The 25811-nt window shown below is 41.0% G+C and overlaps 1 protein-coding gene across 1 annotated transcript; it reads right to left on the bottom strand.

Moving 5' to 3' along the window:
* Positions 1–4409: 4409 nt before the first annotated feature.
* Positions 4410–23885, bottom strand: MRPS31 (mitochondrial ribosomal protein S31). Its single transcript, XM_027470920.3, has 7 exons — positions 23729–23885; positions 21778–22068; positions 21264–21422; positions 16323–16469; positions 13180–13253; positions 9721–9864; positions 4410–4720 (listed from the first exon to the last, which is right to left on the bottom strand). Exons 1-7 carry the CDS (start codon positions 23794–23796, stop codon positions 4509–4511), a joined length of 1095 nt encoding a protein of 364 aa, XP_027326721.1. The 5' UTR covers positions 23797–23885; the 3' UTR covers positions 4410–4508.
* Positions 23886–25811: the final 1926 nt, after the last annotated feature.

Below are 25811 nucleotides of genomic sequence, written 5' to 3'. Positions count from 1 at the left end.
TTGTCCCTGTCATCGTAAAGGGGCTTTCTGTACATAGGGAAACCAAGGGGGTGTTTGGCTACCACACAGTTAAGCCTCCCCACACAAGCGCCTTGATCCCATTGCCCTCAGAGCCTTCCTTCCACCCAGGCTGGCCCTGCTGCTTTTTGTTCAGGCTTCCAGCTTTACTTCAGACACAAAATTGAGCACTTTATCGCTCAAGTGACACCCGCAAGACTCCTCCCCTGCTCAGATTGCCCGATGCAGTCTGGGCACCTTCGATTTTACCAAAATTTTACTCTTTTTTTTTTTGCACAGCGCCACTCTCATTTCGGGGTGCCACGCGCACCTCTCCCGGTACGCCAGCACACGCCGCCTCACTCCTCCACGGGCGATGCATTCCCGAGCACAATCAACGCGATTGTGCTGCTCTGAAACAAGTTTTGGCTTCAGTCTGCCGGGGGAACAGCACAAGGATTTGCTATCTAATCCAATAAATCTACACTGACATCTTGTGGAGATCACGGGACCAGAATGCCTGTAGCCACCGAGAACTGTGGTGAGATTCACAGCCTCGCCGCGTCCTGCTGGACACGGGGGGCTCTGAGGGACCTGTGTCCCTCACACCGCCGTGCTGGGCACCCTGGTCCCACCTCACGGCCTTCCCGGAGGACCTTCAGGCCTGGAGGACATCCATCTGCAGGCCCTTCAACCTGAGAAGTCATCGCACTCCGTCCACAAGCAGTCAGGAAGAAGAGTTAAACCAACTAAACTCACAATCCTGGCTAAAATGAAGATATTTACTTTTAAATCATTGCTGATAGCAATGGTGTGGCCCCTCTTTCATAAGTGCCATGATGCTCCAGGCTTCACATCAAAGCACAAGCTCCCAAGGAGGAGCTATTTTCATGCTGGAATTTTATTATCTCTGTAAGCATTGGAAGAAAATAGACCTGAGCAGCACTCCAGGAATCCTTTACCACTCCTCTTCATCAAAAAAATATATGGTTTAAGCAATTAAAACATACTGCCCGCAGTTTGGGAACACATTCAAGACTTTCCTCCCTACTCACCCCGTTCATTTTAGCTCCTCAGCCAGGGTCAGAAGGGTTAAATTAAGTCACCTTTATTATAAGAAATCAGGTATAAGAAATTAATTCTTACTTCCAGTACTCAGGGAAGCATTCATCCTTGCAGTCAAGGAGCACAAAGCAGCATCAGTGCTGTTGATTGGTAGGGGTTAACACCAGGAGCTGAAATCCCACCACAGATGAAGCCTTCCAACCAAGCATCATTCCTCCAGCTTCCTCCAAACACCACACTGGGGAGCAAGTGTTTACGCTTGTTCCATAAGTGGTTAAAAAAAAAAAAAAAAAAGAAAGAAACTGCTTTACATCTGGTTTCTAGCAAACCACTCCTATCGAATAGGCTGGAAAAGACAGAGGGTGCCATCTGATGACAGAGACAAGGGTTGGGTTGGCATATGAGCAAAGCAGGTGGCATCTACACCCACCGTGTTAATGCAGGAAATTCAGCCCTTCATGGGTCTTTCATCCATTCCCTTTGGGCAAGGAACCAGCCCTGAGAAGCCTGTTTTTCCCCAGCCCAACAGGTGAAGTGGCCAGGCTCACACGTACCATAAGCAGACGTCTGTCTCCAGGAGCATGAGCACCTAGCAGAGTGAGGGGTGCTGAGAGCAAGGGACACCTCATGAGGGATAACAAACATTTGTGCCCTGAAGACAGCACCATGCCGCTGCAACCTGGTCTGAGGCTCTGAACAAAGCAAGGCTTGTCAGGAGAAGGAGTGCCTGATATTCCTGGGAAAACAAAGCAAACAAACCAAAAACCACCACAGAGTATCTACTCGGTACACTACCCCAAAACCAGAGCAGCAAACTTCATCCAGCTAAGTACGAGCTAAAAAAAACAGCTAACCCTAAGTTGCAACCATGTGCTTTGAATTTAAGCTCATTACAATAATCAATTAGGCCACTGAGGGGGCAGGGCAAGATCAGCACTTGGAAAGCGGAGATAAAGAAGCTGAACGGCAGAAATAGGGCAGTAATACATCCCAGGCCTTGAACCGCTTCATTACACCTTCAGCCCATGGTTTGGTTTCTGATTTGTTTTCTTCTGGTATCCACACTGAAATAGAGAAGGGAACGACCGCACAACCCAGAATAATTACACCACCCTGCCACCACACCTCGTCTTCTGGCCAAAGGCAAGCTCACCAGACCCAGTGTCTGTGTGGGTTTGGTTTGGGGCTGGGAACGGGCGCAGAGGGGAACAAGCTGTCATGTTTTCAACACACACGGTTTTCATGATCCACTCTGCTCAGCCAGGCACCGCGTCTCAGCCAGCACCTGGGATCATCAGCTTGTGCCTGGTCACAACTCTATCGACACCAAACCATAATGGCCAGCGTCTGCATTTCCTCTGAGGTGGGCAGAAACCCTCTGAAACTGCACTAGAAAACCCCACTACACCATTGAACCTCTGGCACAACTTTGTCATGACTCAGCCAACCCTACTCAACCAGCGGCTCTCCTACTACGTACCCATTGCAGCTGCAGCTCTGTAAGGTACGAGGTATGAGGCATGCTGAGGTATGGCATTAGCAGCGCATTAACATCACCTCAACTTCACACATAAAGAAGGAAGTCTGACTGCAGCACGTAACAAATGCTGTTCTGTGTTGGACAGATCCTAACGCTGAATCCATTCAGTTGCACGTAACACTACCCAGACAGTCAAAGGAGGGAAAAGCAGCCATCGTAAGAAATCCCCAAAAGACTATAGTGAGGGAACCCACAGCTCCAGCACCAGTTCTGTTCTGAACACGCCAGCAGTCAGCTTTTATCCTTTGGGCTGTGAGAGAAAAATGTTTTTTTTATGCTGGCTTCTAAGTGACAAATCTGTAAGCAGTGCTTTAAATTCCTACAAACCTTCCCCTTTGGGACTATCAAGAAGGGCACACCCTTCCCTCCTTCCCCCCCTCAAAAAATAAAAAAGAAAAAGGACATAAAACTGCTGCCACTTGGGCTCTAACATGCTTTGAGCAGCCCCAATAAGCATACGTACATCCATGCAGCTAGGTCTGATTATTCAAATCCTGTTGCCTAGTATTAACTCCCAAATCTATATTTAAGCACCTAAGTAGGCATTACTACAGCTTTCCAAAGATCCTAAGCACCAAGAGCTCTTGTTAAGAGCTTGTCGAAGTAGTGACCTTCTAACGAATCAGTTTAAACAAAAACATTCACCTTGCTCCCAGTGCTGCAAAATTCAGGGCTTTCATACACAGCTAAAGCTCCCAAACCTCTTCCAGTGAGGGCACAACTTGTGAGGCTGCCCTGTCTTTCGTACCAAAACTCTGGACTGATGCAAAGAAAATACACAGATGGGCTATTTCTAAAAGCCTGCGGTGAATTCAGTGCCTTGGTTTTAGAAAAAGACTTGAAGCAGAGCAGCATGCAGGCTTTCTGGGTCTCTTCAGGCAGCTCCCAGCATCATTAGCATGTAGGAAGAATGGTATTTATTAAGTAAAATGTAACTTGGCATTGAACTGAAAATTAAAACTATTCTAGGACTGAATGGAGATACTTTGAAATAATTCTTGCTTTCTCCATTCCAAAGCCAGGAAGCCTCTGAAGATTTCCACAGAAATTTGAACCTTGCTGCTCTTACAGTTAAAAAAAAAAAAAAAATCAAAGAGCTGCTTCTCCCTTCCACGACCCCAGTCTTATCCTTTCCCAGACAAGCAAACTCACATCCTACAGCTTAGCATAACACAGCAACAATACTCTAAGTCATAGAAAAAGGCCAGCTTTTACTTCTTTTCCTTTGGTGCAATTCTGATTTAAAATAGTTTGCATGTGAAGCCAGTATTTTACCTTTGTTCCAAACCTTCCTCCTTCCAGCACTGATTACAAAGAAATACAGGGGAAAAACAAAGACAAGAGCATATTGATAGGGCAAATAACTACCAAAGTAATGGTTGTAAATGGAAGAAAACAAGCAAGAATTCAATGAACAATATTTTTTAAATGAAATAAAGATGATTAATGAAAGAAGATGGTATTCCAAATACCATCCAAACACCAGTGTATAATGAGCTACCAAAATGAAACGTTACTGTCTCAGTAACAGCTTTTAAAAATTAAAGCTGTGTCAGGATTTTTTTGCTATGAAAGCATTTCAAGTTTTCAAGAATGTAAAAGATGAACAAACCTATGAAGATACACATCAAATGGGAAGTGAGTAAGAACTGGAATTAGTCTTAATATATTCTAAGGTCAGAAGATTAGTTTCAAGTTTAAAAGATGATTCTGATAAGCTATATTTTAAACACACATTCTATTAGATCTATACTTTTCAGTTCCTTCTTTTGTTCCTAAAAAAGATCTACATAAGCATGGACACCCATGAAAGTATGATCTTTTTTATTTAAAATGCAACTTTCCGGTGACATGACTACTTTGCACAGACAGTATTTCGTCCATTTCATTTTCTTCATGTCAAGTCTCACATCTCTTGAAGAAATTCCTCCTTTTCGTCAAAATAATTCCGAAACCACTCAATGTGTTCGATCTTCTGTTTAACACTGAGGTATGGGTTTTTTGAAAGCCCGCAGATGACAAGTTCCATGAAGTGGCGAATAGGTCCTTCCTTGGGAAAGTCTTTGAGGTGTTTCTCCAGAAAGATATGTTCATGAAATTCAGCATCATCATCCATCCCTACCAAAAGGAACACAAAATGACAAAGTCATTATCATAATACAACAGTGAATTTAACAAAATAAAAAAAATACAGCCTGTAAATAAACCTTTAATTAGTAAAATTAATGGTTCTGTGCCTTTTAATCCTTTTGCATTAAACAAACCACGAAGTGTAAGAAACTTCAGAATTCTAAGATGTTAATTTCTCTTTCCACACAGAAAACGTCAGCATATATCCTATCCATCTACCGTATTATCTCCACTTTGTGCTCCCATTTACAAGGATATCTAATAGTAACACTGCTGAAGGCTGATGCCAAAAATCAATCTTCTTGAGGAAAAAAAAAAGTTTGCTCAATACATGAAACCTTTATTCATAAGGTGTATCACCTTTTAGACTCTCAACACTTTTAATAAATTATTTTTTAAAAGAATTGATCGTCTAATTCTACAGAGGGTTGAAGAATGCAAACTCATCTTGAACGAAGGAGGCAACTTCCTGAAGTATCTGATACGGAACTGTTACAAAAAACTTGCATGTTCATTGCAAGTCACAGTTTTAGCACTCCAGTGCTACCAAATGGGTAGGGGAAACTGCTTTCCTAATGCTTTTCAAATCTGTGAGCATATTCTGATGCAAAAATGTTGTCTATCACACCAGCTGCTACTTGTAAGTAGTGACCAATGCAAAAAATGTTGCATTCAAAAGCGTTCGGTTGCATAGAAACATAGAACAGGGGATTATTGTAGATCTCTAATCAAATATAGCTCAGATCCTATGGCAGTTTTTTGTCCTCCATCCTGTGGATTTCAGCTGTAGATGTTCATATGATGATGCTAGCATACACAAGAAGACTCAAAGCACAAATTCCTTCATATAGAAAAAAAAAAAAAGTTGCTTTTGCAGTTCCTGGGATTAAAAAAAAGAAAGAAAGAAAAAGAAAAATACACAGAAAAATGGGATTTGCAATTGAAACATTTTCCTTCAGTTAGAGATGTATGAAAATCTTTACTTGATCCTAATCTGCTACGTATTTGTAAATTACACTTGCAACTTTGGGTAAAAATTTATCAGAGAGAACTATTGCACATGAAATCTTCCACACAACAAAGATGGGAAGTCTATGCCACAGATGTACATTTTTTCCCTATAGTAGCTAAGGTATGATATGTTATCTGCCAACATTAAATCATCAGAATTAAAAATGAGAAAATGAAGCCAGCTCAGTCCTAGGCTTCCTTATATGTTAAAGTTTCTTCAATTTTAGGTGAATAATACTGGGATGGAGAAGACCCTCAACCTGTGTTATCGCATTCATTAAGTTTGCATTCTGTCTTTCCTCCATTAGGTAGTGCACTGCCTGAAGGAGCTGGGAAACGCATCTATTTTTCCCTGCACATCTTTCCCAGAAATATGTGCAGTGTCTACCAGTGCCAGCTACACGCCACTCATCCTCTTCGTCTTTGAAAGAGACAGTGTATTTCTTTCTTCCTCAAGCTCTCTCCTGTTTCTGATATGTTAAAAGAAATAAAAAAGATCACAGCAGCTTCAGAACTTGTATTTCTATGATGCTTGAAAAGCTACGTCTACTTAGAGAAGCACAGAGATGATCTTTTTACCATGCCACCCACGCTGACCTTCCCCCAGCCCAGGGAGGTGGAATCTCCCCGTACCTAGATGCCGATGGTTGCGTTCACAAGCTACCATCCTTTCCAGATTTCATGCTTCTGTTGGTCACAAAAATCCAAGAGAAATAAACCAACGAACCCACTGCTGAAAGAATCTGAATAATGCCGCCAGTAAGTGTGGGCTCTTCTGATGCTCTTCATTTGGACATAGAGGAAGAGAGTATGTCTAGTTAATAGTTTCTCCAATTTTCATCTCTAATCTAAAGGAAATTAAATCATTTATAGTCTCACACAAAAATTCAGGTCAGGAGGAACATTACATCATCTGTTGTGATCTCTCATTTGTCAAAGACATGATACATGGTTTGGGGATGAAGTGCTAAGTCCAAATACTTCACTTGGACCACATATTTCAGTCCTCAGAAAAGTAAAGTATGCATCACAAAAAGAGACCACAACTGCCCAACTGCCCTCACCCTCTCTTCAGCTGTCCTCAGAAACCTCATTTGAAAGGACGTGCATGGTGGGAGCCTAAAGCAGAGGATTTTCTTTATCGATTTCAAAGCAAGAAGTCACTCTCAACGTCCTATTTCCAATTCCATGTGTACTACAAAAGAGAAAGTCTAGAAAAATTTCTTTAGCTAACACATTAACCCTTCCAAAGGAATGTCCAGCCTTCCCTTAAAGGCAACATCTCAAATGCAAACAGGGTGTTTTATAGGGTGTCTACTCTTATAGGGTGTCTTGATGACAAATTCTCAGTAAATAGAGGACCAAATATTTTCTGAGCAAGATAAATCATGCCCTGACAGTAGGCCCCTAGAACAGACCAAAAATAAGCAAAACAATCCCTTCCCCTAAAACGACTGTGTAACATTTGCCACCTCTCTTGGTAAACTGCCCCAATGCTGGGCAAAGCATCTCAGCAAAACAGACGGAGCAGGACCTGGCAATTTTTTGCCTACAAAAGCCATCAGAGGCAACCAAGGCAGTAATTTTCTAAGACTTCCACTATACCTATTGCTTATGCCATAACTATCTCTGACATACCAGAAGCATTTGTTCCTCCGGATGGGTTGCTAAAGCAAAGCTGCACCAATAACACGTACTGGCCCTTCTAACCACTGCACTCCTCAGGATTTGAGTCATCGAGGCATGAATACACAGGCATCATTTTAAAAGGTCAGAAATCAACTTCTTCCCCAACTTCTTGCCACGGCAAATGACGGAGTGGAGCTAACCCTGCTAGAAGCAGAAGAGGCAACCAGACAGAAGGAGGAGCGAGAATGATGTTACGCAAGCCATGCTAGTGGTTTGCTAATCTGGTAAAAATTAATCAGAGGCAGGAGAAAAGAAAAAAAAAAAGAAAAAAAGGATAGTTTGCTGCCTAACAGTGACTTCAACTGTATCAGAAAAGGGAAAGAAACGCAGGCAGGAGCTGACAACAGGGCAAGGGGGAAGACTTACTGGCTGCTGCAGCAAGCCAGTAAGTCTAGCCACGTCTTCAGATGTTCCTATTAGGGCCGGACAAGTTTTAAACATCATGACCCTGCCCTGATGCCTCAAAGCTCAGCACAGTGTCTTGGTAAAGCGCTCAGACGAGAACACTGGAGATGCTCTGAAGCCAAGAAAAGCAGTTATAAGCTGTCTTCCTTATTTTTCATATTTCATTTAAAACTTTAAAGGCTTTCATAATGCTGGAAGTTGAACACACAAGCTTTCTCAACAGAAAATTTAATTACAGAGATGTTTTTAGAGCCCCTTGCTTCTGCATAAAAGAAAAAAAATAATCACACATTTCTTGATAGAGAACAAGCTGAGGTAACGTCCTCCTATCGAGGGAGCTCACTGCAATCAAACTGCAGAGCTAACGGTGGGAAGGGGCATCTTTCTTCTGCAGAGCCACTGACTCTTTCCGGTGTGTGGAAATAATTGGAAGGAGGTTCTCAAGTTTTCAACTGTACTTGGACGTAGCTGGTCTGAGTACCAGCCTGCGCCAGGACAAAGCTGGCGGCTTGATCGAACCCAATTCACTGACTTGATATTTCAACCTGAGAGGTGATAGATTTCGGAACGCTCCGCCGGCATTTTCCACATGACCGCTCTTTGTGGACAACTCAATAAAGATTCCTGTCTAACTATCTGTGAAGGCTCTTTGTCCGTGTGCCATCCCAGCCCAGACAGCACGGTTCCGGCCACGCTGCTCCAACAGAAAAACCAGTGGCCGCCAAAGCCGCCCGGTCCGCTGAGGGCCCCAGACAGCAGGGTTCCAGCCACATTACAACAACACAAAAACCATCGGCTGCAGCGGTTTTCAGCTTGCAAAAACACGACTAGAATATACTTGGACTTCTACATGACGGGACAGATCGATTCTGGGAGCAGCGATTCAATTCTGTGAAGAAACTGCCAAAATAGGATGAGCATAAATATGAAGAGACAATGAAGCACATTATGCAATTTGCAATTCAGCACAGGACAGCTTTTCAAAGACTCCCAGCTTCAGATACTAACCTGTTTTGCTTTCAGTGACTGAATCACTCTCAAGTAGTTCTGTTTGATGTCTTTTTTAAAAAAATAAAGAAAGAAACCACTCAATCTCTCCCTGAAATTATGAAACCCCCATTCCTGAAGCGTACACTTGCTTTCTGTAGTCCTTCCTTAACGTGCTCTCTTTTCTCTGCTGGCTTAACTTCAGGGAGGTGGCTTTTTTTGTTTGTTTATTTAGTGGTGGTGGTTGGGGTTTTTTTAATAAATGGAAATAGGATTTTTTTTTTTTAATAAATGGAAATAGGAGCAAATACACCACACAAAGATATCTAGTTAAGGTAGATGCCCAGAATGAGTGAATATTTAGACTGTTTTTTTCCTATGAAACTGATAAAACAGAGAGCAGATGACTGTTCAGCGCTCGGCCAGTACTGATACGGAACTGGCAAACAGCTGACTAGGCTTTGGCTCGTCGCTGCGTCCGAGAACCACACTGAAGAACAGAGTAAGCATTATAAAACCCACGGCAGTCTTGAGAGTCTCCTTCCTCTGCTAGAAGCTTCTTTTTCATAGTAAAAGGTATTACGTAACAGACTTGAATAGCCCTCTGGTGTTGAAAGCACCAGGACAGGGAGGGAGGGAGGGAGAACTCCCGGTGCTGGCAGCAGGCAGCCCTCAGATCAGCCAAACCACCTGCAGGACTTCACCTGAGGAGTGCCAGAATGAGTTCAGCTGAAGAATCTCTGACTTGGAACCGTTCGAAAGCTACATTTGTTTACTATCACATGCATGATTCATCATCCTAAACACCGTGTTAAAACAGTCAAAGTCTCAGAACACACACAAATTCCCCAAAGTGATAAATACAGACAAATATTAAAAGTTAACGCTGCCCATACCTGCTTCATTGTCAATTGGAAACTCCCACAGGATTCCCTCTTTTGTCCACTGGATCATCTCCTCAAAACCGTTTCGGGGAGGCTGGTCAGTCACTGCTGCAATCTCCTTCGCAAATTCCAGATCCCAAATCGTTGGTGAAGATACTAAAACACAAAAATTTTTTAAAGATCTATCAGCATGCCAAAAAATTTCTCGTTGGCTAGCACAATGTATATCCTTTAGCCTTAACCTTTCCAGAGACCAGTGCTCTTAGTTATGCAAATTTTTCTACCTTAGAGGCCAGCATCACTTTTTTTGAGCGAGAATTGTCTGTTGAAATTAAATTTCATTGAACTAGGAACCATCTAAAACAATTCTGAACCAGTAAAGGACAGTATATTTTTAGGCTCCTCACCCAGAGTAAGATTTTTTCACTTTTTTTTTCTTCCCTTTCTGTCTTCCAGCTTGTATATAGAACAAATTCTGAACTTGACTGGTACATTCTGCTACAGCAACCTTGCCTACTACAGCAGTGCTCAGGTACTTCTCAACCATACTCTCCTTCAGGGTGACAACTCTTAATCTATAAATGATGGCAACCCCTTCCCCAACCATCTTAGGAGGCCTGATTTCTGCTTCCTGGGCCTGAGAAATCCTGATGTCCTATTTTTCTGTCAGTCCAACAGCACCTTTAGGGATGTATCTAACCTGCTAAATAAATCTGAGTGTATTTTTAAAATCCAAGTGCATTCACATGGCAGCAGTCACTCTCAGGGAGTTCCTGCCCCTCCACCCTCGGAGAACTGGTTATGAGCCCAGACTGAACCGCATCCCTGAAACGAAGGGAACACAAAGGGAACAAGCTGTTACCACAGGACAGGGAGGAACAGCTGGGAGTGCCTTGGGGTGCTGTTTCATGAGCTGGCCTAAGTCCTGCTCCCCTCTGTTTTCTTGTCTTCCCGTTACCAATTCACCCTAATCTCCCCAGGACAGAGATTTTGGTGTGAATTCAAGTGTTACAGTCCATTTGAAGTGGATTGTGGCCAATCAGTTATGATTTTACTACTCTTAAGTATTTGAAACTAAGACATAATTTCATTTTTGGCTCCGTGGCTTACAACTCAAATTTAAAAAAAATAAAAATCTTCCCCCTTCTTTTAAGAAAACATTCAAAGTGCAAACAGTATTTTTGTATGCTGGAAAGTGTTTTCATTTTTTGCATCAAATCAGAAGATACTTTTTCAAATTATTTCTTACTTAACAGGGAAAAATGCAGAACTATATTCCCCAGCTGCCTACTTTGATTTGAGGGCTGGAGGCAGGAATAAACAGATAAAAGACAACATGAGAAAATGATACCAGAATTAAATTATTGTCCACATCTTAAATAATACCTTTTAACAACGTGCTGCTAATAAATCTTCTAATAGAGGAGAGATGAAACACATGTTCTCAAGCTTGCAGTAAAGGTCATAAATAAATGGTATTTTCACCTCTGTGCAACTGAAAATAATACTGAGATTTTACACTAACAGTTATGAACTATTTTTTCAGGATGCCAATTTACTTCATTAACATTCACGTTTTCAAAATAAATATTCATTATGTAACACAGAGCTTGCTTCTCTGTCATTTATAAATAATATTTTAACTCATGATCTCAGCTAACACGAGCCAAGAAAAGTGAAAGCAGATGAATCAAGGTATCATGTATCATGCTGGTATTTCCTGAGATTAAGGCTTCTTTTTTGGGGGAGGGAGGTTGTCAGGCTTAGTCAGTAAGCCATTTAATAAGCTTTCTGGCTTAGAATATATGGTAGATTTCCTCAAGGCTACCTGGAATAAAAAAGGGAACTGCTACATAAAAAATCTGAAAGAACCTTATTTCTTTCTATCTACTTATAAAGCCAATAAAGTCCACTTGCTCTCTTACACTGTTTGTAACAGAACTGGACCATGCAAAAATTTTGTATCTTCACTTTTTATTTGGTGTGACTACCACGTGCCAGCGTGTCTACATTGTGCCATGCAAAAAAGAGAGATTAAGCTCTCATCGTTTGACCTCAGTAAATTTGTTTCAACTCAAATATCAATTACTTGAGTACCACTTTGGTCAGGATAACTAGAATAAAACAAACAAAAAACTACAACAACAAAAACCCAAATCCTGCAGCATTCACTGTGGTTTTATCTGAAATAGAGACAGATTTTTAAGGAAGTTGACTGCCTTAAAAAAACAGCAAACTGAATTCCATTCTAATAAGCAACTTTCATAGTCCACCACAGAGGTGGCTACACTCAGAAAGCTCACAGCTGCTTGAAAATAGGCAAATAGCACCATGTGACATTTTCCTAGAGAAATCAAATAAACCAATTAATTTCTCCCTGTAGTTTCAAATCCAAAAAAAAAAAAAAAAGGGGGGGAGGGAGAAAGAGAGAAAACTACTAAGCTAGAAGCTGACAAAAACTAATAATCTTACTCTTGAAACAGAAAAAAAAAAAAAAAAAAAAAAAAGAGTTCCATTTTCTAAGCTACCAGAGAGGAAGAATGCTATTTCTTTTGCACGTGTTAGCTTTCTATACAGTTCTAAGTCATTACACTGCAATAATGCATTTTTCCAAAGCATCTCAGGATATTTTAGAGCAATTAGCGTACCAGAGATTAGTGTAGGAATGCAGTTTCATTGTTCAGAAGGCAAAAGAGAGGGAGAGACTTTAAATTTCTTGCCCATAATCACACACCCTTAGCCAAAACCCAGTCTGTGTTAAAGCTGAGTCATACTTCACGTGTGAAATCCATCCCCCTGATGTGGCAACTGAGACTCTTCCTGCAGAGATATATGGAGGTGGGTCATATCCATTTCACCAGTCTTCTTTTAGTTTAATCTCGCAGGAGATTTGGTGTGGATTTTAAGTATTCATGTGTGAAACACTAGCCACAGTAGGTAAAGCAAGGTGTTGTTTGTTGGGCGCTACAGGATCTTTTAAGCAACCCACATAACACCAGATGAAAGAAGCCCACAAAGCAACCAGGCTTACAGTAGAGTTTGTTTCCACACTGCTTTGGCACAGCCACCTGTAAAGCTAGCTCATTTCCCTGACACCACAGCCTTGTGTTTCTTTGCCATTAAATGAATTCAGCAAGTTTGCAAAATGAACAAACGCACCAATGGAGCCCACATACCTGTTCTCCAGACTGGTTTAAGGCTCTCCAAAGCATTCATAGTGACAAAGAGTTGGTTTTACCCTTCAAAGTTCAGTAAGAGAATGTTCTAATTAATACAGAAAACACTAACGTGTGACCCTGTGTGGAAGTTTTGTTCATTAAAAAGCAGAGTTCCATTAAAATATATTTTTTACAGGTCTGAAAGCAGGAAGTTAACAGGTCATGAGTCTCTTTCACAACAGTGAATCCCTTGATATTCTAAAAATTCAGAACTTGGCTTCATTGGCTTTTTCATTATTGAATTTCCACTAACCTGTTTTCAGCGCGCTTTCCATTTCTGGAGGAGCCTTAGTGAATATATTAAGCCTCTTTCCTTCTCTAAGACTTCTATAAACACAAGAGAAAAACGATATTTAGTATTTCGCAACACTTCACAACACTGCCAGATACAAAATTTAAAAGCACAAAATATTCTTATGATCTAACAGATCTCTGGAGAAAAAAAAAAAAAAAGAAAAAGAGAGAGATAGTGACTCTCTTTAAATCCTCAGGCTTTTAACCACAGAGTGTTTATGATTGGATTATTACTCTGTAACAGAGCTTCCCAGAACATTTCTATGTGAAAGAATGAGCATAAATCAATTATATTCGCAGACATTTTTCACTTAAATATTTACAAACCTGAATGAAGTTAAACAGTATCAAACTACAGTCCTTAAACAATTTCACAAAGTTGCAACTAAAAAGGGAATTTGGTGATTTGTGTTTTTTTTTTCTGTAAATAATATTGCACAATTCAGGAAGAGAAAAGGCAACAGCGTAATGATACAATTCCTGCTTTCTGACATAAATAGCCTTTTTGGAAGATTACACAGCCACCTCTCGTGCCACATGGCAAACACACAAAACCCGGCTGTATGATATATTCTAAATAGCATTACCCTGGTGCTCTCCTTTCCAAGTATAAAAATATTTTATTCTGACCATCTATTTTTAAACATATTTATCTCCAGCATTAGCCTATACTAAAAAATAAGCTCAAAAATTCCAAGGGTTCAACAATTAATCAAAATGAATTCTCCTACAAATGGAAACAAAGAGAAAACAATGCCTATACTGTAAAACACTGAACTTCAGAACAAATGATCCTTTTAATCACGCCATCTTCTTTATTAGTGCAGACCTCCACTGAGATTGTAATAGTTCCTACTTTATGTTAACACATATTTATTGCTACCTTGGCAACACCTGCCTTTCTTGACCATAAAAATTTCACCTCTCTGGTTTTACTGCAGATTTCTGATGGCCACAACTACTTCTTGCAAACCTGCTCTTGTCATATTACATTTTACTGATGTAACTACCCTGGATCTATTCCAGCATAGAGCAATCTAATTACACAGCCTTGAAAGAATGTTGATTTAGGATTATATTTTCCTATCTGTGTGTAACTCCCAAAAACATTGGCTGAAGATACAAGCATGGCTTGGAAGAACATTTATTTTAAAATGACTAGTTCAAATTACTATAAAGCAACATCATCCCGTTCATTGAAACACACTAATTCAATTTAAACATCTTCTTCCTAACCCATTCTTTGCATATTATCAATAGATAAGTACACCTGCCAGAATTTCAGAGATGCAGAAGGAAACTTGGGAGTGACACTGCCACCAGCTTGTTCATTACAGAGATGTTAAAAAATCTTTTTAAGATTTTTTTTTAAAAGTATTGTTCCGAAGTTATATACCACAGAGAATTTCATCACACAAAGAAGGTGAGATGGCTCCTCAGATACCATAAATATAATAAATGTTCTCAAATGCAAGTGAAATTTGCTTTACTATGCAGTATATTAATAAATGAAAATCTTATCAAAGATATAATATGCACTGCATGAACACGTAATAGTTCAAGCTTTCAGTATATACTTACAGATCGTATTATTTCTATTCTTTCAAACTTGGAAAATCTTTTAATCCAACACCTTAAATCAACTATTTCTCAGTCAGTCAAGAATCACAGCTTAATAACAAAATGACTTTCACCTGACTACCAACCCTGTCTGATAATTATCCCTGGATTAAAAATATCTATCTATGGAGCTATTATTCAGCAACTGATAACGAGGGCTGTCCCCTTGCTCCTTAAGCAGCTCATAGCAGAATGAATGGAATGAATGAAAATCCCAGAGCAGAAATATCTAAGCTATCAAGGGCTTGGTCTATACCCTCGTTCCACTTCTTTCTTTCAGCTTCCAACAAAAGCAGCACCTCTTGCACTTTACATCACAGAAGGATGTTCCTGTTGTTATAACAAGAAGTCCCAGGACATACTGCACACCTTATGACATACCTTAACGGTTTGGTAGCTCAAGAACAAGGAAGTTAGGCACAAACATCTCAGCAAGCAGGCGAAGTGATTCTAACGACTGGCCACACACACTTTGAGGTTTTTGCACGTTCTGCATGGCTCAGTACATAAGCTCCAACTAGTTCCTTGTGGGAAGTCGTAATTCTCTGTTTATGAAATACTGAACTAGATGTCTCAGCCAAAAAGGGCAGATTGCTGTACATCTACGCACCTACAACTTTATGCTTATTTTTTTCTTAGTTATGCAAATTCTTTCTTCAGGATTATCCACCCTAAACACAAATTATTCCCTCAGCTTCCAGCCTCTAACCCCAAGAAAAAGGTGTCAATTTGCACGTTAATGATTAAAGTTAATCTCACTAAAAACAGAACCGCAAGAGAAAGAAGACACTGAGAAGGAACGTGATCATGAGCTGCCACGGGAAAATTAAAAGAACGCAGGCATGAAAGCACAGCTTATAGGAGTAAAAAGCACTCCTTAATGAATGAAGAAATTGACGTGCCAGGTAAAAACAGTGGCAGGAGAACTTTATGAAGTAGCCTGAAATCACCATGTAAATTATGAAGTTCATTTTACAGACAGTTATAATATCATGGGCTATCAAGGTAAATAAATAAATAAATAAAAACACTCAAAATCTCTTTAAAACCCCAACAGAGCACACATTTTTTTCTGAACAGAACATTTTTCACAGTTTTCCATTAGATGAAAGTAAGACTTCAAAGCATCCGTTTCACAAAAAGTTAGCAAAGCGATATAAAATTATATTGTACGTGAGAATTATTTAAACTGGTTAAAACAGAAAAGCAATTACCTTTCAGCACCACTCATTTTTTAAAGAAATTAAAGTCTAGTATCAGAAAGGCATTAATAAGTTGATTACCTTGTTAACATTAACCAATGTGTTCTCACAGAACTTGATTTCAATGTTAACAGCACTTCTTGAAAAATAATTTTAAATTTCCTTTAAAACTTGAAGCATCGTGGTACCGTGAATACATGGGACTAAATTTAAAATATTCCTCATTGGTAATTTTTTGCACACTCCTCTGGGCAATGGAAGATAACACAACAAAAAATACCTTCTTGAGTCAAAAGAGCGAGATGAGAGTCTCTCAGGCTTGAGTCTTTGCCCATCCTCCTCCATCGCCAAGGAAATGCGATTGGATATCATCACACCTCTCTGAGCTGGTGACTGCCTTTTAATTGACATTTCTGAAATAACATTGCTGAAATTAAAAATGTAAAGGTAAAAAGTCAACAAACTGACACAGGAATGAAGCTTGTCACATATATCAATCAGAAAACCTACTTTCCATAGGTTTCATAATTATACATTCCTCAAAAAATACATCTATTTTTAACTCATCATATACTTAAGTCTTACTCTTTAAAACTATCTCAGTTGTTATATTCTAAATGAAAAGTGCTATTTTAGCCTAAAACGAGGGCTTTCTTTGAAACTTATTCATTTCCAGTTAGAAGAAAATTATCATTTATCTGCACACCCATATTCACAGAGTGTATTAGGTTTTGCTTAAGTACACGAGAAACTTCTCTGGATACAAGGAATATCCTGAAATAAGGAAGTAAAAATAACCAATTTTTTTGGAGAGGAGTCAACTCTGCCCAGGCTGCAGCCTGAAAAGAAGCTTGCCTTCACACATCAGCTGACACGGGTCAATCATGCCACCCTAATAAGTAGGTCACCTTTCCTGATCCACTGCAATCTGTTGCATTGCATAATCATGTTACAGCACTACCAGGCCACATCTTCCTTCACAATTCTGTAGCCAAAATCACGCAGGAAGAACAAACGCTCCTATCTTTTCCAGTGCACTTTGCAGCACTTGTTCTGAATGTAAGGGATGAAACACACAGCCCGCCTGCCCCCTTAAATGTTGTGTCTGTGGGTTGGTAAAGACCGAGGTGGTTATTCCTCCGTTCCTAACTGCTTCCGATAACGTGCAGACATCCAAAACTGCAGTGCTCAGGTTTGAAGACATCAAGATGGTCCCAAAAACCAAAAACAGGCTGAGTAAAAAATACTGTGTATCCATTTTATGAAAAGCTTTATTAATTCAAACTATGCTTTTGATATCTTAAGTTAAAAGGGATTTTATTAGCAAGAAATACTTCTCCAAAATTGTAAAAGCTAATTGCCACAGCAACGCAATAAGGCTTTGTCTTCAGCGTTAGATGTGGTTTTGAATGGCAGAACAAGAGTAGCACAGCTCTTCAAGTACCTGCTCTGAAAGACAGGCATCCAAAAACAAGCTTTAAATCACTTCATTTTAATCTTAAAGGAAAAACCACCTCTGACGACTTGCGCCTCTCACACTACAAATTGCCCTCTGTGGTGCCTGCTGGCAGCAGCGAGCTGGTGTAGGGCCAGCGACCCGACACGCTTCCAAGGGTCAGGCAAACGTAAACCCTAAGGTCAGCCCCACGGGGCCCAGCCCAACAGCTCGACTCGGCTGTCCTGTTCCTGTGCTATGGGGGGGATCAGGCTTCTTCCAAGAAGCTCTCCTCATGACAGAACTCGATTTAGTTGGGGTTTTGCACGGGGGGTCATCCTTCCTTCTGGACACGCTATGCCACCCATCTATTAGCACATACAGTCGATGGCATCAGATTGCTCATCAGAAAGTCCCAATGTCACCCCAGCCCTGGTACAGGCGCATTATTGGTGGCAATATTCATCACTCCATAATTAATAGCGCCCCTCCGTTCCCTAAAAATAAAACCACAAAGACATTTTCATTGCCTTCTATAATGAAAAACAGTAGGTTATAAATTCATATTCCAGCCCCAGAGTATCTACAGTGGTTGGATGTTGCATGACAAAACCTCAAGCCCCACGATGAGGCTAAGAACCTAAGTTCCCGGATCTCTCTGCTTTCCAGAGATGGGACGAGGCTGAGCCTTTATAACAAACAAACACAGGTCCTCTCTCCATCCTGCTTACCAACTGTTAATTATGACCCTAAAAACAAAGATCCAGGAAGCTCGCGATATATTTTAGACTTCAGCTCCGAATTACTTATCTATTTTTTTACCCAAAACAGGAGCTGAAATTTCAACTTGCGTTGCCACTGGTTTTATTTTGGTATAGTGCTGTTGTAATTTCCACTGCGTGAAACTTCATTCCACACCAAAATAAATAAATTCCTGTGTCATTAATATTTTCCCCTCCTTGTGAACAGGCTGTCCTCGGGACGGCTACAAAACAAGGCAGAGAGACAGCTGTGTACAACAGTGACCTCTGGAGGTCAGGCCACGATACTGAAAAAAAAATATTACAAATCAAAAGATCTACAAAATATATATTTGATATTCTCAAAAATGGCAATAGAGGCCTCCCTTTTTTTTTTTTTGCAATTGAGCATTATAGGGTTCTAACACTTACAATGGTATCTCATCTTTAACTTTTTTTTAAATAGAGGTGGAATATATATTGGCTTTTTTAATTTATAAGTATATTGAATGCAAAAGCTTTATTAAAAAAATCAGCAGCCCATATTCTCTTTTTATTCAGACATGATTATTTTGTGTTGATTTTTATTTGAAAAAAAAAAAAAAAGTAATTGCTTTCTAATATTTTAAAGGCACTTTGTGTGCTTTGTGTGGAGAGAGATACTTTTGGAAAATGAAGTCATGCCCAAGCAAGACTGAGGGCTACTGGACCTTTTAAATCAACATTTTTAATACTGACCAGAAAGCCAAAAGCACCAAATTAATCTCATATTCCAGCTAGGAAATGTTGCTGTTAGCCAAGTTTTCAGTCATGACAATCATCAAGATTTATTTATCTTTCTAGACAACCCATCCACCACTGCTAGTTTCAAAGCGTTACCCAACTACTAAGGAAAAAAACTGACTTTTCAGCGTATGTTAAAAAAAAAACTAAGATATTTTTCAAGGTGGAAACGAGCTAGTTCACAAAGCTGGCTCAGGGAGTCAAAGGAATTGCCAACTCAAAGCACTGCAAGCCCATCATGACATTCCTCACCAACTAAAAGGCTGTGTGCAAAAGGAAATTTTTGTAACCATAGCGGCATTTGAATGTCTGCGTTTTTCTACCCAAAGCAATCCATCCACAAGACGTTAAAAGACAGTGCAGTATCATCACATCTTACCACCTCTACCAACTGCACAGAGCCGCACGAGGCAGGGACTTCAGCTTTTAAATTTCTTCAGAATTTAACAGCACAAAGCCTCTCTGCTTAGACTGTAACTTCCTCGGACGCTTTCATTTTTCCACAGCAGCCGCAGCTGCGTTAGGTCCTTCAGGATAAGCGCAATGGGTGGTTAGAGAGAGACCTCGCTGCCAGGAAGCAGAACCACCAAATTTAGAGCGTGTATATCTTAAGAAAGAGGTGCAGGTGCACATGAGGTTAGCCACCGCACGTATTAGCTTGGTCAGTAACAGCATGACCCTCCAACATCTTCTCTGGAATTGCTGCTGTAATTACACTGAAGCTGACCACCCACAGACTATACCATTATTAAGGCAGTTGTGTACTCTACTCTTCCAAAAACCCCAGGGACAGAGATGGAATAACCTCACTGCTAATGACCAGTGTAATGAATATGTTCCTTATACCAAGCACTCCTCATTTGTTATTCTTATATTAGGAAGCGTGTCACATTTTTTGGTAATACTGAACAAAACCAAGAAGAAGGCAGAAACGCGTTGATTTTACGTAAAGCATTCAGATCTTTAACCCTCAAAGCTATTCAGTTTGGCTCCAAAAGCCTGTGGAGGGAGAAACTTCCGTCAAGTTCTCAAGGTCTCTCATATTCAGACTGAGAGGAGGTTATGAAAACAGCACACACGCAGCCTTTGGAGATGCCTGTGTATATTACCTAAAAACGTACCTCAACCTAATAGCACGGACTTCACATGCTTGGAGAGAATTTCACTCTGCTCTCCACAACAACCGTTGGTGGAAAAATCCTGAATTCAGGCTAAAAAGGAAACTTGCAAAGCTTCTCCCTTTTTCTTTGACAACCCCTGAAGAACACACACTTTGTTTAACCGAGTTTTTCACTGAGCATTGTGCTTCCCAATTTCTCGATCTATTTGCAACCATCTGTTGTATTCTTCCTCAGTTTTCACTCCCTTAAAACATGGACATCCGCAGCAAACCTCATTAGTTTGTTGGCTACTCTGCTTGCAGTTCATTGATAAACACACAAAGCACAAACAAATCTCTTACAAATCCCTATAGCAACCTACATGGTCCAAACTTAAATCCTGGTTTGGGACAAATTCATTTCCACAGAATAAATTCAATCTAAGATAATAACCATTCTTGCAGTTCACGCTGCAAAGAGCCAGAAATAAAGGCTTCGCATTCTTATTTTGCTGAAGATACAGCTTTCTGTTTAGTTCAGCATTTCATCTGGATTTAATGCCTTATTTTCTGGGTAATTATCTGAATACTAGCCGAAAAAAACAGTCTGTGTTTAGCTGTCATCCAAAAGAAGAGCAATATGCACAACTGTTTCAATTTCCAAACAAATGTTTCTCATCTGTTTGAAACCCGCACTGGAAACGGACTGGAGCCAAAAGATGAGTTTCTTGGGTTGACTGGAAAGTTTTGAAAGGAAGGGTGGGGTTATAAATAGAGTTGCTCTAGGTCAGCTCAGTTCTTCAGAGCTGTCATGAAAATTCACCGGTCCAGACAGAGCGTCTGAAACGTCTACAAGTCCCTCCATTACGTGAAAATTTCTGAAACTAAAAAGAAAAGAAAAAAAAAGAAGAAGAAGAAAGAAGCCCTTATTTCACTAGTCTATCCAAGAAAATAATGAAATAATGATCCTGGACAGGAAAACAGTTCAATTTCTGCCAAAATTTATGGAGTAAACGAGACCAATGATAACCCCATTATTCATTAATTCCAAGGACAACCTGTCTTTTAGGGCCATCTTTCCAACACAGAATCCAGCCACCTTCACGATGACGATGCAAAATCAGAACTTCAAGCATGACTGAGAACAGCATTCAGTATACAGACCGTATGTTAATAGTTCCCCCCTTTCTCTGTTTATCTGTGGTTTCTTCGTGTCTTCTTAGTTGTGCGAGTAGTTCTGATTCTGTCTGTTCCTTGCTGCGTGGTAAGGAAGATGCGACTGCAGAAACAGCTTCCACCAGTTCCCGATTCAAAGGTTTGGTTCTGTTAAGAGACACAACAGATATGGAAATACAAAGGCATTAAAGCCTTAATATAATAAAAAATGACAACACAGAAATGGCAGTTATGGATGGGGCTTTGGGCAACCTGGTCTAGTGGAAGGTGTCCCTGCCCATGGTGTTGGGTGGGAATTAGGTGATCTTTAAGGTCTCTTCCAACCCAATCCATTCTACAATTTACCATAAGCTACATTTATAAGCTATGTTCCTTCACAAGATTCTTTTCTGTATTTGGTAACACCAGTTGATGCTTTATTTTGTCCTAGATAACAACAAAAACAATCTGAAAAAAAAAAAGAAAAGAACATTGGTTAAGAAGCGCGTATGTTATACTTTACCGCTGGGTGTCTTCTGCAGCTCCTTGAAGCGTGCTACTTTTGCTGTCAAGGCCTTCCAGCTTGTCTGTGGCTTGCTTCTTGATCTCTTGTGTTTTTAGCTGTTGAAATTTCTTCTTGGAGGTCACTTCTACTTTCATATTGCCAATGATGTTCAACAACTTCTGCTTTGGTGTTTCTGCTGCACCCTCCGGACTCTTTGATGCCACTTCATTGGTGCTGCCTGTGGAAGCGGTCGATTTGTCCTTCTCAGTAGACAGCACACTGCTAGTGCTGAAGAGTTTCTGAATTTTGCTAGATAATACAGAAAGGTAAATAAATAAACAAATAAATAAACACATCTGAAGTTATGAACAGGCTCCGCAGTTGAATTTTGTAAGCCTAGAAAAAAAACATTATTTACAACTGTCTAGTCCTAATTATGTGCAAACTGAGTATATAAAGAACATATTAAATGTACTTTTTGTTCCTCAAGTAGGCCTATAGCCCGTTTCTTTTTTACAACCCTTGGCTATTTATGGCTTCTTCAGAACAAAAAGAATATAAACAACTTTATTCCCTCTACAAACCAGTTCTTGATTAATCTAGGAACTTAAACAAAATTCTAAGACCATTCAAAATCCCTACATTTTAACATTATTGCTAGGTTTATTCCATGCTAGGTACTATGACCTTAGTAACGTAAATTTGCATGAGCCTAGGTTAAAAAAAAAATAACAAATCACACAACTATTCAAAAAAAAAAAACAAAAACACATTACTGGTACCTAATACTTAAATTAATTAGTACTATAGAAAACTCACTGAAACTTTTAAAATAATGCAGTAGAGATCACTGCCACCATGCATAAAAAAAACAAAAGCAAAAAAAATTTGGCAACATCAGTGCGTATTCACACCCATGTCCTTTCACATTGATCCTTCACAGAATCACTAAGGCTGGAAAAGCCCTCCAAGATCACCTGGCCCAACCCTCCCCTACCACCACTGTCACCCACTAGACCATGTTCCTACGCACCACGTCCAACCTTTGACCACATCCATCCCTCACAGTCCTACAAGCATGAAACTTAATAAACCCTACATCGTGCAGCCAGGCACTTGTGCAGCCATACGAGGAACCAGATCCTGCCGTAAAATCACCCGGCTACATGCAAAACAGCTTTTTTGGTTATTTTTCCCTCTGGAGCAGCTCCCCTGCCCAGTTGACCACATCTCACCACTGCACAGAAGCCAAAACCAGCACGGTGCAGGTGAGTACAGGAAGCTGGGGCAGCACAGAGCTGCTTAGGATATTGCTGAAACATGGATGCAATTGGATTATTTAGGAAAAAAAGTACCATAAAATCCAAAGAACGGCTCTCTTCAGCCACATAAAATGAAATATTGAAATCTTTCAATTCAAAACTGCATTTTAGGAACCGCCTTCAAGTTAACGAAGAAAGAAAAATGGTTCAAAATATTTCAGCTGATCTGCAGCAATTTTGACGTTTTCCCCACCTCTCCCATATAACTCTCAAAAAAATAACAATAAATAACTAGTATTATCAGAGGGCACCTCTTTATTACTCCAGTCACTCCGCACTTGATAAATCACTAAATTCCCAGCGTTAAACCCCAAATCTCACTGTTGCAATGCGGCAGGCTAACAGAGGCATGGTTTTGGGGCCACGCTGGTGAGGATCCCTGCTGCCTGACGGGGCTGCCCTCCACACACCTTCCCCAAACACCCTCCTTTCCATGCCCTCAGGCTGCACAGTGTGTAAAAACACTCAGAAATCCTGCTCACTGCTCTGTAAAGCCCTCAGAGCGCAAGGCATCCCCCCTACACAACCCCCCACAACCCCAAAAGCCGCCAGATCCCGCCTTATGGATACAGCGAGGGGCTGCGGCGGCCTGCCCGAGGTAACCCGGCACCCTGCGGGCATTGGGGTCGCGGTGCCCGGCCCGGTACCTGCGAGGCCGCCCGGTGAGGAGGAGGAGGGAGCAGCGGGCGGCTCGCCCGGCCCCACGGCCCCACATGGCGGCCGCTGCCCGGCCCCGAGCTCCCGGTCCCGCCGCAGCGCCGCCGGCCGGGAACAGCAGCCCCGAGCCGAGGGTTCCGCCTTGCCCTGTGAAGTTTTTGTCGCGTTTTGTCCCCAGCACAGCGAGAGGTTGGGAATTGCTGGGAAGTTTTTAGTTTTTAAAGCTTTTACACGCTGCAGAGGCGCGGCGTGCTCAGGGAAGGCGCGGTGTTAAGGAGTCGGCAAGACCAGGTGCTTGTAGCGGCTTCTGTCTGCGGCCCTGCCTTGAAAGATTTTGTGGAGGAAAATAGATTCACGTTCATTTATGGCTCTGTTAATGAGCCAACTCTCATTATTTCCATCACTGAATAGTCATCAAGTTGGCTCTGGGATAGCGACACCAATTGTGCCTCAATGGGAGGATGGCCTACCAACGCCAGATCCCCCATAAGTATACGTTTCTCAATATTTTTGCCAACAGATTATTTAAATTTCAAAAAGTGTCTTTTTTCCTCTTTTTTTTTTTTATTTTATCAATAAAGATATAAACAAATCAACAAGATAACATCCAGAACAGTACTGCTATGGCATCCCTGCCTATGATCTTTGAGGTCCCTTCCAACCCAAGCCATTCTGTGGTGACATCTGAAGACCAACCCCTCTGAAGGACAGATGATCTTGTATTTCAGAACATAAATTGTTTTAAGAGATTTAAAGTGCCTCTCACCTTTCTCTAAAGTTTGTGGTGCTGAAAACATTAGATGTAAGACCCCAAGCCACTGGTTTCATCCAGTTCTGCACTTGTGGTGTGTATTAGGTTCCACATTTGGTTCCACTGTTTTGGCATCCAACCCCCGTTTGCTCCTTTGCTTCTTAGGGTACCTTTCTTCTTCTCAGGTACCCAGGGAAGAGTGAAGATCCTTTATGCCTCTGGAATGGCTTTTACACCTGTGCTCTCCTACCAGATGCATGGCAGATGAGAATCACACTGCTCGCATGTATAATGCAGAAAGCACATGCCACAAAGGGAAGGGGAAAAAAAAGTGACTTCAAGTTTTTTTGTTCCTCAGGATTGGTAGTTTCTGTGAATCGGAGATAATCAAATTTATACCACTGGTCACTTGGACCCACAGAGTAGTCTGAAGTCCTAAAAAGAGCAAAGGTATCAATGACACTTTTTTCTGTGCTCTGTGTGGGCTGCATCACAGTTCCAGATCCTCCAGAGATCCCAAATTGCTTTTAACAAGCAAATAAACGACCAACAAAAGCTGGATGGTGCTTTCTATATGTTAAAAATTCAGGACCTGACTGCCTTCTTTTTCTGGACAAAATCTGTCCACAACTAAAGAATGGCCTTACATGCAGAAGTCATCTTACTTTTTCCTCCTTGTGCAATCCCCATGTGGCACTGTATGGGTTGACCCACCTCTCCAAATAGCCTGGGCAACATCTACTGCAAGGTGCTGGGCGAGTTTTGATGGTCTCGTTTCTGTAGCTTTGGCTGCTATTCCAGGAGGGTGCTTCAGAAGAGCTGATGTTCATCCTCCTGGACAGTGAACGTTTCCCTAAGCATTAGGAAAGGCAAAATAGTTTTCAGAGAATAAATGGTTTGCCTGTGGTTGACGGGAGATGGTGGGCCCAGGAGATAGGCTTGGAGTGTTGGGATCCTGCGGGATGAAAAGCAATGCGTTTTACAAGGAGACCCTTGCAAAAAGTACCGTTTGACTGAGCAGAAAGCGGTGCAGGTAACACAAGGAGCCACATGGTGGCAATGTCCTCATTGCAGTGTGGCATTTCGCAGCTCTAAACTCTCCCAGGCAACACGTCGAGTACTTTAACATCTTAGAGTCCAAACTACAGCCCTTCAAGCCTGACAGTCTGCCTGAAGTATATGGTTCTGAACAATCATGCTGAAACACACAAGATCTGATGTTTCAGCTGACAAACAGCAACTGCATTAGGTGTTGGATCATTTTCACCAATTGGATCTTCCAACAGCACTGCAGTCCTGTTAAAAAAAAAAAAAATCAACTC

This window comes from Anas platyrhynchos, chromosome 1 (assembly GCF_047663525.1).
Source record: "Anas platyrhynchos isolate ZD024472 breed Pekin duck chromosome 1, IASCAAS_PekinDuck_T2T, whole genome shotgun sequence".
NCBI lineage: Eukaryota > Metazoa > Chordata > Aves > Anseriformes > Anatidae > Anas > Anas platyrhynchos.
The sequence above is the reverse complement of the archived record's forward strand: the minus strand, read 5'-3'. Positions and strand labels throughout refer to the sequence as shown.

Excerpts from the sequence above, each read along its gene's own strand:
- MRPS31 (XM_027470920.3), bottom strand. The coding sequence starts at position 23,796 with ATGTGGGGCCGTGGGGCCGGGCGAGCCGCCCGCTGCTCCCTCCTCCTC. Across the intron at positions 21,423-21,777 it reads GCTGCAGAAGACACCCAGCG|AACCAAACCTTTGAATCGGG; the intron begins GTAAAGTATAAC and ends GTCTCTTAACAG. Across the intron at positions 16,470-21,263 it reads GGGGGAACTATTAACATACG|CAATGTTATTTCAGAAATGT; the intron begins GTCTGTATACTG and ends TTTTAATTTCAG.